General features: G+C 36.6%; 1 protein-coding gene across 3 annotated transcripts in view; it reads right to left on the reverse strand.

Moving 5' to 3' along the window:
• Nucleotides 1-394: 394 nt before the first annotated feature.
• Nucleotides 395-13,512, reverse strand: part of htra3a (HtrA serine peptidase 3a) — a 72,034-nt gene continuing 58,916 nt past the window's right edge. For 2 of the 3 annotated variants that reach the window (XM_051928667.1, XM_051928668.1), the window contains exon 9: nt 395-1,279. In XM_051928667.1, coding sequence (XP_051784627.1) covers nt 1,111-1,279 — 169 coding nt within the window. In that variant the 3' untranslated portion in view covers nt 395-1,110. The remainder of the gene's footprint in view (nt 1,280-13,512) is intronic. The other variant, XM_051928669.1, reaches the window with a different exon arrangement.

Below are 13,512 nucleotides of genomic sequence, written 5' to 3' on the forward strand. Positions count from 1 at the left end.
CACCATTTGGGACACATGGTCCCACACACATTCATCCAAGTTTGCAAATACCTTTTTGATGATTGGTCTTTTACTAAAACAAACCTTTTTCGAAGAATCTTCTTTGACTTGCGCCTGTGTTTTACTACAATTTTGTCTCTTCATTTCGATGTCGGTCATGGTGTGATAGATCATTCAGTTATGATCGCTTTTTTGGCTTTGACTGAGCTCTTTTCTCCTAGCTTCACCTCAAAAACCATCCTTGCAAATATGTTAGCCTGACACGTTCATCTCTGGCTACACCTATACGCAAACTTATTCTCGCTGGACCAATTTGAAATTCCCAGTTACCCTACCAGACATTATTTTGGGGTTTATAATGATACTGTAGCTTTGTAAGGAAAAACAAACAGTGTTTCTGAAGATGTAAACCTTTATTTGAAAGGAATAAACAAACAAACCCACAGTGAAGGGGTTATTAGTGCTTTAATGATGCTGTAAACAAAAGCTTGCTATGCCAGCTGTGTTATGAAAACAGCTGAAGAAACTGTAACCACTCCAGAATGGTGTATACTGATCTCCTTTTTGCGCTACTTCGATGTCAATTCTATAAGAATTATTCTGGAATTATCATTTCAGTGACATACATCTGGCCTGCAGCCTTATCATAAATTGTAGACATGACTCTGTGTTCATACATTATATAAAATTCAGGTTTTCTGAACCAACGTTGTTTATATTTTTCAATATGCGGTTACCTTAATGTGTCATTGTGGATTTATACATTTTGGGCATCTTCTGTAAAGTGTCCAACTATGCCGCCACTTCAGTTGCAAATGCTGGATATAGTGTTGCAAAAAAAGTATTCATGAAATTACTAAATGATTAAATTGAAAAAGAAAACAAAACAAATTGTGTGTAAGTAACATACAGTATACTGCTATCTAAGTTCACTACTATCAGTTCATTATAGGCACTGCGATATTTGGATCGCCACTGTTGCAGTAACTGGGGAGCAGTACATCAAGTATAAGTATGGATGGCTGAAAAAATCCATGAAATTCACTCCATAGGCCTCAACTATTTGCTGCATCCATCAGTCCCAGAGTTCAGTGCAGCCATGATTCACGTTCACTGCATGATGATGTCTGGTTCAATGTTGAAAAGCAAATCGTCATTGCCTCTTCGAATTTCAAGTAGCAATGGTGATTCATTCATCACAGCGTCCTGTAGCTCTGTGGTTGTTGATATTGACCGGCCATTCAGTTTCACAACAATATCTCCACTTTGAATTCCACCTCTGTAGGGGTGTATCCAAAAAAAAAAATAAAAGGGTAGTCATTAAAAACACAGCAGATAAAAGGCACGTAATATAAAATACTAATTATTACAATAACTTAGCAGTAAAAAAGAAAACAATAAAGGATTAAGAACAGGGAGAAACCTGACTGAAGCTTAGCAGTGAGCGGTTCACTAAATGACGGCCATCAACACAGCTGAGTCAATAAGGTCACAATGGTAACAGTTTCCTTAATTTTAGTTGATCTATCTTATATGACATTCTACCGCTTTTTCTAGGTAAAAATGAAGTCCGCTATTCTAAATTTCTACTGTTCTTGCTGGAATATTAAACATGTAAATTGTCATTGTTTTAGTTTTGCTGCTTTGCCAAGTTCATGTTTGTTATGAGGCTGGAGAGGTGACGTGTTACTAGTTAGTCCAAAACATAAGCAGCGCCAGTGCATGGGGTGAGGTGACAAGGCAGTCGCCTCAGGCAGCATTTTAGTCAGGGCAGTTTTATCCTGTAACCTCTTTTTTAATGGTAGGAAATAGCAATACAGTACAAAAAATTAGGTATGAACCTTAAGAATTACACACATATTCAGTGCCTTATTTATATACTCCCTTTAAAAATGGTGAGAAATATTACAATTTTAAAAGTTTCAGATTTGATGTAATGCAGTATGCAGCACCGCAGCACATTACAAGCATCTGAGAATATCAGAAAGTGCATGCCAACCCAAGGTAATGGTGGTCATTTTTCAGCTACATCTGCAACATTAATAAAAAATACTGTATGATACAAAGGCGACCTTATAAATATAAATAGTAGTTACATACAGGCTTTTTTTTTTTTTTAACAGCCCAGGATATCTGTAAACTGGTCAGCACACGATGGATGGACAATGCCCAGAGATGCTTTCAATGGAATTATCATGGCTCTAAGAAAATTAATTGTTTGTGGTGTGACATTTTGGAAGACATGTATGTAGTAAATGTTTTTTCTGTTTCACAGTTCTGTAAAAAAGTATCGAATCTGTGTCAGAAGTAAAAACAAACCATATCAGACTAATAAGGTAATACACATAATAGTTTTGAAGGGTAGCTCAGTATTTATTCCACCAGCTTTCAAGGTGGCTAACAATAATAACTATAGTAGAATTATATATATACAGTGGAACCTCGGTTTGCGAGCATAATTCGTTCCGGAAACGTGCTCGTAGTCCAAAACACTCGTATATCATAGTGAATTTCCCCATAAGAAATAATGGAAACTCACATGATTTGTTCCACAACCCAAAACTATTCATATAAAAATGATTAATACAAAATATAAAGTAAAAATACATAAAACAAATTAACTTGCACTTTACCTTTGCAAAGAATCATGGCTGGTGTGAGTGAGTTTCTAAACTCTTGTGGGATTGCACCCAACGGGACGACACACGGAAGAGCGTCCCAAAGCAATCGCAGTCTCCCAGCACTGTAGCAGTTCGCCGTAAAAGCGAATCCGAAAAGATCGCGGACATGCTCCTGCCGTCGATGGGTGATACAAGGAACAAGGAACATTATAAATGTGCATGGCCCTGCCTGACTGCTGTGTCTTTGTATAAATAACCGTGCTGTTGCTGTTTCAAACTGAATAAAGCTGGTGTTGCTAAAGTACTGAGACTCAGCTTCGTGTTTTAGGGTGCAAGACGGGGACTCGCACGTCACAGCACACACGTGCGCGCGAGAACACACACACACACACACACACGAGTGCGTGTGCACACATATATACACACACACACGCGTGCACGCACACACAGTCACAATGCTAATGCTGCAGTAAACAGTATACGCTCGTACGGATGTTGACAATATGAGTGAGGTATGCAGACTCAGACGGAGAATAGGAGATGATTACCCACAATCCCGCAGCGAGAGAGAGAGAACCATCAGCTCAGTTGTGATCACATGACGCTCAGCAGACAAAGCGTATACATACTACTCGTACTGCAAGACCTCGCTCGTTTATCAAGTCAAAATTTATTAAAAATTTTTGCTCGTCTTGCAAAACACTCGTAAACCAAGTTACTCACAAATCGAGGTTCCACTGTATTTCTTTTTTACTTTGCAGACCCATAAATGGTCACCATGTAAATTATACTTAGTCCCCTGAACTACACTGACTAGTCTAATATCATTGAAGTATAATTTATTATTTTTTACATTTACCCTTGATTCCTCTTAAACCCGTTGTTGCTAATTGTATGTAAATAATGCAATGTTATTATCCAATGAACGCACAATGTCAGTTTTTGTAACTATTGACAACTTTTTTCGCATGGCAGAAGAAGGAGCAAATGTGAAGGTACAATCATCAAGTCATTGATGGTGCTGAAAAACAGAGGACAGGATTTTCAAAGTTTTAATGTAAGCCCATCTGAGTGATGCTTATACAGTACTTTGAATGAAATCCATCTTTAGCAGTCAATTTAAAGTCTACAGTTGCAGTCCTGTTTAATTTGACTTTGCCGTGTCCGTGTCTCCTATTCTACACCAGTCTGTGGATTATTACTTTGATTATCGTTGCTGGAATATTATCTGCCTGTTGTAGCCTACAGTTTTTCCCTCCTCCCCAAATGCACATGATAGGTTAATGTACAGTCATATCACATTGTTTATATTCTACCATTTTGTAAAATTTTGTTAATTTCTGGCATCTGTTTAAGGTGTAAGTTACAACCGATGCCTGTTAAAATTCTTGCAAGTTTGCTTCACCCCTTTTAGATCTCAGGAAGGAGTTTCAAATGAAGAATGAGGTTTAGACAAGCATGCTGGACAAGTTTCATATTAAACATTTGAATTGTTTTTATTTCCATTTTATTGTTTTAAAGTTTATCTTTTATTTTTGTATATTTTCTCCCAAAGTAAATCTTTTTTTTCCATAGAATCTTTCACTGTATCATGAAGCATGTATAGCAAGCAACACCTAAGAGTATGGTGTAAAGCCTAGTAAGGATAAATCCCAAATTCTAGGGTTGGTGGTTAAAAGGCAGCGCAAATGGATTCTTCAACACCACGGCATGTAAGTATGTAAGTAAATAAGACTCACTGAATTCTATAACATGACAATATTAATACCGACACCACTAAGACGCATTTGGAAAAAAGAAGCCAACTCCTGTGTAAGCCTTGAAAACCCACAAAGGACTTGCTTCTGGACTAGCTGGTAGTTTCTGTTCTTTTTGACTTACATTATGTACACTAAAATTACCTGCAGAATTCATCCTGCCTGAAAAGCTCATTGCACCGTTTTGTTTAAATCTTACCAGACTTATGCAGTGTTCACTCCATCACCATCCATGTCTGCTAAATGATACTGACTGTGGGCTGGTGTTGCACTGTATATCGGCCAGTTACTACCAGGAATGTAACCATACATATATCTACTGCATTGAGGTGCTGGTCATCATGATCATAAACTGACAAGCTCTAGAAAGACCCCATGCATTTAATCATGATCTGTCAGTATTCTAATATTTATTTTCTACCTTTGAAATTAGTTTTAAATGAGCACATTGAATGCAGTGCTTTTCATAGCATTATTGCATTGCATGTCTTGTTTATGAAGCATACAGCACAAGGCAACGCAAGATAACAAAGTAGAATATAAATATTTAAATAAAAGATTTTTGTAGCATGTGGTTTTAAAGTATGAAACATTGTTGGTGTAAACCATTTAAAGCCAAACAGTACTGGGCACCATAAACAATGTGGTTTCTTATCTTGAAAACCTCTGGGATGCACGATCATTTCAAAATGGGTGATGATTATTTACCGATTAGTATTTTACTCAGTCTCTGTTTAGTTATTTTTGAAATACTAAATAATCTGTTCTTTGTATTAATTTAAATTAGACAAAAAATCTTTATGTCTTTTGTCCATATGTAATAACAAAATAACACTCTCAGGTCCACTTAATCGAATTCAAGGTCACAGGTCAAAGCGTATCCAAGACAAGGACCAGTGCTGGATGGAGTGGTAGTCCATTGCAGGGTTCATCACTCTTACACTCACAACAAGACCACTTTAGTGTCATCAGTTAGTTTAATATGTACATCGTCGTGGATGTATGAGGAAAAACTCACATAACTCCCAGAAAGAACATTAAAGCTCCACACAGAGACCATGCACAGGATACAAACACAGGACAAACATGTATTTATTGATTTGTAAATCAGCCGTGTGCACTAGGTTTTGGAAATATGCTGTTAAATTAAATATTTAACTTCAGATGCTCTATATGTGAAACTGCACTGCACTTAACAATTTACCTCAGTAACTTTAATCAAAATGATGTACAGTATGTGGAACTTCACACACAACAATGCACAGAATATTGGGTTTTATTTATTTATTTTCATTTGTTTTCAATTTGTCTTAATAGTTGCACAAACAAATCACACAAATATTAGATCAGGTTAGATCAGATTTAACTTTATTGTTATTGACCACAGTACAAATACCATGATGACAAAATGCAGTTTTGCATCTAACCAGAAGAGCAAATACAGCATATGTTGTTATATGTAGTGGCATTGCTTAGCTGTTTTTATTTCTCTGTGTGTGCCCCAAAATGAGAATCTATTTTATTCCATAAAAATCCTAAAAGGAAACAGGCAGATTAGGAGACCTGACAGATTTGTTTTATAGGTGTCAACATCTCAGAATAAACAATTCATTAATGTCAATTTGAGTCAAGGAATATTCATCATTAAGGAAAAAATGCACACCATTGGTACAAAAAAGAACATTTGAATTTTTCCATGTAATGGGCTCTCATTGCAGGGTGGAGGCCAGCTAGGACACGAGGAAACACAGGCGCTCACGCCTATAAACCTTTCATTCATTTTTCTAAATAAAAACATCTGCCTTCCCCAGGCAGCTCAAAGGAAACATGAAAAAATATTTTTCCACTGACAGCTCTATTTTAGGTATTTCTAGCATTTCAAAGGCCACAAATTATATCTCATTCCTTCTAATTAGGAAGAAGACGTGTCAGTAAACAAGATTAAAATAATCTTCCACTGTTCCACCCAGGGCTGGGAATTTGTTGACATGCTGTTTGATCACACTTGCAGCTTTACTGTCTTTTAATCCAATTTTATAATGATTACAATCTAAGTGTGCACCAAATGACACATATCAATTCAAATTTTAGCTATATCTTAATCACAATAAAATTGAACAAAGAAGCAATATTTTTGCAAAAGCTTACCAGAATGCAAGTAAAAATAAAAATAAAAACTGACCAGTACAAATCTGACTTGTCATAACGATCAGCATTGTGAGGTAGAGAAAGAAATGAGCACACAATGTTAAAAGCCATGCCAAGCTCTAATGCTGTCGGAATTTAGTTTGAGCTAGGCCCCATACTTCATTTTGTTCATCCTTTCAGGTTTCTAATGCTGTGTTCTATTTATCTCGGAGGAGCTGGGAATGACGTTACACCCGAGTTGACTGCACTAAAATGTGCGGAAAGCCAATATGGATGTGTTCAGGAAATCCTTTGTTATGATTGCTCCATTGAAATAAATAGCCATTGATAAGAAGGCATTAAGCGGTACTTGGCGTATCCAAACATTGTAGCAACATTTCCACACATTGAGGTTGGAGAGCACTGTGTGTATGACTGATTTAACACTAGAATTACCAGAGCCTACGAAAAAACTCGTAAATCCGTCCCACCTTAAATCGCGTCTTAAATCCATTTGCACCTCTCCGCCAGAGTCCTTTGTCATCTAAATGTGCTGATAAACAAAAGCTACTAGCAGCCAGCTATTCCATTCCCCCACCGACTTATAACGAATTTCTCCTAGCTCATGGCTTGCCTTGATTTGATTATCTGGGATTGAAGTGGAGTTTTAGAGTGGAAATAATATAGTGTTATTTGGAATACACGCATTTCATGTGTGTTCCGTTCCGTTCAGTAGTCTGTGCAAACACATTTTTAAAACAGAAACGTTTTTCATATTCTAATAGTAAATGACAAAATGTAGGCATAAACTATATAACGTATGAAGCCTGAAGTCCATATATCAAAGAAACACTTTCACAAAAAGTGCGACTGTGAGAATGAAAAGTGAATTAAAAAAAAAAAAAAAAAAGCTAACCTTTACCAGTATCATAAGTTACACCGGCTGTTACAGACTGAAATCAAATTTATGTTGTTATTCTAAAATTGTAAGAATAAGAGCAGTTCACTTCTCAAAGTGGAGCCGTGCGGGATCGAACTCGCCACCCTCTGATTCCCAGTCAGGAGCTGATACCATTACGCCACCGCGGCGGTTGTAGTAAAAGTATCAATGTGGCATGCTAACGCGGCTTTTTTTTTTTGTGCAGTTATATTTTTGAATAAAAGCGCACGTGTTCTCTTATTTGTACCTTTTGTGAAAGTGTTTCTTTGATATATGGACTTCAGGCTTCATACGTTATATAGTTTATGCCTACATTTTGTCATTTACTATTAGAATATGAAAAACGTTTCTGTTTTAAAAATGTGTTTGCACAGACTACTGAACGGAACGGAACACACATGAAATGCGTGTATTCCAAATAACACTATATTATTTCCACTCTAAAACTCCACTTCAATCCCAGATAATCAAATCAAGGCAAGGCATGAGCTAGGAGAAATTCGTTCTAAGTCGGTGGGGGGATGGAATAGCTGGCTGCTAGTAGCTTTTGTTTATCAGCACATTTAGATGACAAAGGACTCTGGCGGAGAGGTGCAAACGGATTTAAGATGCGATTTAAGGTGGGACGGATTTACGAGTTTTTTCGTAGGCTCTGGTAATTCTAGTGTTAATGAGATGCAAGTAGGCAGAAGTGCCAATAAACAGTATAATACTACAGCTTTCTACAGTTTGTGGTCTACGTCAACATTTTGTTGTTATGATTTTGTTGAAATGAAGCTGGACAAACTTGGACGCGAGAGACCAGCCCCAAGTTTCCAAGGTGTGAAACTTGTTAATTTTGTTATTTTGAGTTTAAGATTGTTTATTTTATGTTTGCTTATTTTTATTTTAGCAACAGAGCTGTCATGCTGCCCCCATTTTGAGGAGGTGATATTTAATTTCAGCACCCATCTTTGTTGTGGCTTTATTCACCATTTTTGATCATGTGACCCTGACTTTATGACATGTGACATCATCATTGCCAGCATATGTAAAGATGACAGCATAGCCCCTGATAATCCTAGTTTTTGGTCTTTCAAAACAAATCTTTGCTGTGTTCTCTGGACTTCACTTGGTTAGTGATTTTTTTCTTCTTTTTAACTCTTTTAAACTCCTGGTCACATTATTCACAATAATTTTGGCACAAATTCCCAGCTGACTTACTCTTAAGCAATTCTAGTTTAGTTTGCTCCATTTTTAGAGTTTTGGTATTTCACTTAGTTTTCTGTGGCATGTAATCCATGGCGCTGCACCAATTTTAAATAAATAAATAAAGAACATGCTTGCGCTGGGGGGTGCAGCTGGTGTGAGCAATCTGTTGAGAAGATTGGGTTGGTGTGAGGCGGTCAGCCATCCATTAGCTGCCTTGCTGACATGTGGAAGTGGTCCGATTATCTCATTATCAGCCTGGGGCTGCAATTAAGTGATCGCACCTGCAACCACTCCCTATCATATAAAAGGGGAGCACAGGATAAGAAAAAAAAAAAATAAAAAACAAGGAGAAGAATGAAAGGGAGATTGGAGGTTAAAGGAAGGAGTGTGAAACAAGCAGGAGGCAAGCAAGAGCCGATGCAGGAGCAAGCAAAAGAGAGAGAGTGAGTGAGCTCAAGTGTGAGAGGAGACAGACAGCCATAAGGTGGAGAGCCATGGAGAAAGCGTGTGGCCGGCACTCTGAGTTGCTGTGTTAGATCGTCCAGCTGAGTGATTCAGAGAGCTGGAGTGACCTGGAGATATGTTGCTCACAGCATAAGTCAGGGAAAGCAGTGGGAGTGGGTGACAGAAGTTTGGATGGGGACTCTTTCTGTATCCATGGACAGGAAGGACACAAGCCTGGGTCTGGATTGGGAGCCCTGCTATTGAGCCTTGAAAACAGTAGGGACCGTGACCTGTTGACTGCAGGATGATTGAAGGCTGTGTTTGTTGGGTAGACATCTCCTTAGCTGCAAGGTCCATTTTGGATAAGCTGAGGAGATGCCAGTTAACAGATGGCAACAGGGTTCATGTTGCCTGCAATTGTTTTTAACTTCGTTTTAATGGATTGTCTGACTGATTTTAATCTACATTATCATCTCTATTTTATTGGATTATTTGTTGAACTTTTTGGCACTGCACTTATTGAGTACTTTTTTTTGTTGGAATGTTTAAAATAAAAATTAAATAAAAGCACTAGAGCACCTTTTCAACATCCCCTTGCTTTTTGTGTGTTTGTCCTCATCTGCTGGCTCATCCAGTCATGACTATCAACGTTTTAGGTTGAAGAGGCTTCCAAAGCTGAAGTGGGAGCATGGAACAGGACCACACTGTCACATCTTCTACTTACCATTTTGGATTCTGAATATATAACTTTCTTTTGTATGTTCTTTTCACTGTATTTTAATCTTAGTCTGTATTTTGCCCTGTAGTATTATTTAGATGTGTTCAGACTTGTTTCCTTTTACTTTTGGTTTGTTCAAGTGTCATTCTTTTGTATCACGAAGTTTTAGGTACCCGTTTCATTTTTTTCTAGGCTTTTATTTTTTAGTCTTTCTTTGTTCTTGTATTTAAATAAGATTAATTTTTAATTGATTCTATCACCTTACCATCTTTGGGTGACTATAATGGTGATTGGTCTCCTTGTAGTTTAAAATTTAGTAACAGTTTTAAAGACACAACCACATGAAAAACAGAAAAGATAATCATTTAAAAGGTATTTTTGTCATGCTCACAAGACCTTATTTCTTTCACCTGATGTGTGCAGCCGGCATATGCACGTCCCTAGTTTAACTAATCCCTAATCAGTAAAACTACTACAGTGCTGAAATTAAATGAGCAAAAGGAATAGGCATACATAATGAACATATCAAAGGAATGAAAAAGGCCAGCAAAAGTATTGCAGATAAAGGGAAAAAAACCAAACAACTACCATACACGACAAGTCCAAATTAATTGGACGAACACACAATCTCATTGTTGATCCAAAGCTACTTTTATAAAAAAAAAAAAAACAAACACTGGCAAACTTGTTGAAGAACCTTACAGCATCAGCCCTTCAACAAAGTGTACCTGTCCTCAGGAACAGACAGGTTATTTTTTTACTGAGTTAACCAGGACAAGTTCGTAAAAAATGAAACCAAAACAAATAATAATAAACCTAACTACGAAACCCTAACAATAAACAAGAATTGAAGTCTAGGACACAAAGAGGTAAAACCAAATGAGACTCACAAGAAGCACAAAAACCAAAAATTTTTTAGTAGGTTGTATCTGCATATCTGATACTGAAAGGAACCCCCAGCTGACTTTTTATATCATCACAACGATTACCTGCGGGTCATGCCCCTAGAAATGCAGGATGCAGCACTAACGGTGGTTCGTAAATTGGTAGCAATATACTGTATGGAACTGAATAGCGGTCAAGATGTTAGAATTTACAAAATAAAATCACACAAACCTAATTATTGCAATATAACTTATGACAAGTTTTATCGGGTACTTATTGTCATAAGTTTAGAGTATAGTGAAATTCTTATTTGCATATGTTAATCAGTATGCAACATGTCACCAATCTGCTTCATGATGATTAATGTTTATAATTACTATACTTCAAAATATTTGTCTCTCTTACCTGAAAAATCTCAGAAGATATCCAGCTTCTTTTCGATTTTCTTAACTACAAACTACGATTTCATGTGTTTGCCCAAGTTGGAAGACTGTTTAGGTCCTTGTGAATTCTTCCTGCTGAATTATTTTAAAGTCTTTTTGGAAGTCTAACAAAAATTTGTCTTATTCTGTCTTTCTTTCTAAAGTACTGACTTTGATGAGAAAACCATTGTCTTCTACTTTATTTCTGACTGAAGATTGCAGAGAATTAATATGTTTATTGAGGAACAATTTCCAAAATGAATTAAATGTGTTGCACTTTCCATTATATTCATTAGCATATGAAATCTTCAAACAGTAATGTTTCATTAGGTAACATATAACAAATTTTTTGAAAAACAAAAAAAGTCAGACCTTTACATATTTGCAATTCAGAACAACAGACTATTACTATGAACTTGTACAAACAGCAAATATTCTTTTAAAATGACTTTCAAAATTATGCTTTTTTCATTAACGCTTGCATCCTCCAAGGGATTGGATTATACTATTACATTCGAACTACATTAAAGTGTTTGACATGTTACACAGATTTTAATATGGTATTGTGACAATCTGGAAAACAACATTTATCCTGAGAATTCCATTCTAGTAGTGTCTACCATAAGCACAGGAAGAAGGAGCATGCTGTGCATAATTGAATCATTAGCTGTTAACCTCAGTTCTTATAAAAGCTTTAAAATTATGATTACTGGAGTCTGGCGCTGAACTCAATTAAAAAAAATAAAGCCTACAACGAATGTAGATATCGGGAGATGTCCCTACTGGCACATTAGGATGGCATCATTTAAATTCTAGAGAACCAAACATTTTCCCATTCTGCACCAGCAGGCAAACATCATTTCACTTAGTATGAAAACCATTCATTCAGTCAAATGTTTTTTCTTTAGTCAGCACAAAATGTTTAATGCATCCCAATTAGTGGTGATTTTGTTTTATTGGACAATTATTAAAAGTATTTTTGCTTCCTATGTAATGGTTTTAATTTCAAATAAATTACAAAATAAACTGCAAAAATATGTTTGCACAGCACTTAAGATGACAGGACTTAATCCACACTGCATACAGGAATTGCTATAGACACATCTTGGTTCGGGTAACGGACAAACAATATAATGAAAGAGCACACTCACCCAAACAGCAAACTTTCCCAGTTAACACAAACTGGAAAATAATACAGATAATTTCAAACAAGAATCATTTGCCGCGATGGGTAATCGAAAGCACACAGTACATGCAAACCCATATGGGCCTACGGCTCTAGGGCCCTCAAGAAAGTTAACCACGTAACTTGTAAGCATCAACAAAATCTAGCCCCACACTGTTCATTTCACTTTAGGGAGGACAGTCTCAGTTGGAGTAAACTAGTGACTTATTTTTCTCATTTTATTGTAGCGTCCATTAACTCAGGATTTACTGTATTTGTATTTTATTATTGAATTCACTGTGTGTACAGGCCTTTGTGTTTTTGTAAATTATTGCTGTTTGATTTATCTAGCATATGCTATCAACTCAGCTAGTAAAATGAAGTTATAAGATTATGTTTGATGTCATATAAATACAAATAAAGACAAAAACAAATAAAAATCTGCGTTTAGTTGAATGGCACACTTTCATCTGAAGTGCCTGTAGCTGGGGTTGGGGAGGGTGAGCTGAGGGGGACACAGACTTGGGATCCATTCCTGATTAAAAGGTATTTACTATGTAAAATGTAAAGATATAACATTGTCTTTTTCTGTAGATTCCTGAGCTAACTGAGTAGTGCATATTGTGCTATCATTTACTATTTGCAGTATTTATGAGTATAACATCAGGACTGATTTCTGCTTTCCATGTGGCGCAGCAAAAAAGGCTTTCGATCAAAAGTTAATGAGTGGTGCGGATTGAAACCCTGAAATGTACAGCTGGAAGCACTGCCCGTGCTCCATTTGTGAACAACTATACTAGGCTCCTGCACTGCAGAACGCCTTGGGATAGGGCTCATTAAATGAAGTCATTCCACAAAATACAGATTTTTTTACTTAAACGTTGGTCTGATTGTTATTGGGGAGGGTGTGATACATAGCACTGCTATCTCATAGATCCAACATCATGGGTAAGAATCTTAATAATAATAATAATAATTCATTACATTTATATAGCGCTTTTCTCAATACTCAAAATCTTGGACCTATGTGTGGTCTGTAAGGACTATGCAAGTTCTCCTTGTGTTTGCTTCAATGTTTCTCTGGTTACTCTTGTTTTCCTCCATATTCCAAAGATTGTGTGCATTTAATTAACTGCCACTTCAGGTCAATTCAATCTGTTCTTATTTATGGCTCTTTACTGACTACAGACACAGAGCGCTTACTGTGATTTACAACTATAATATGATAATGCTACAAAATAA

Source organism: Erpetoichthys calabaricus, chromosome 5, assembly GCF_900747795.2.
Source record: "Erpetoichthys calabaricus chromosome 5, fErpCal1.3, whole genome shotgun sequence".
NCBI lineage: Eukaryota > Metazoa > Chordata > Cladistia > Polypteriformes > Polypteridae > Erpetoichthys > Erpetoichthys calabaricus.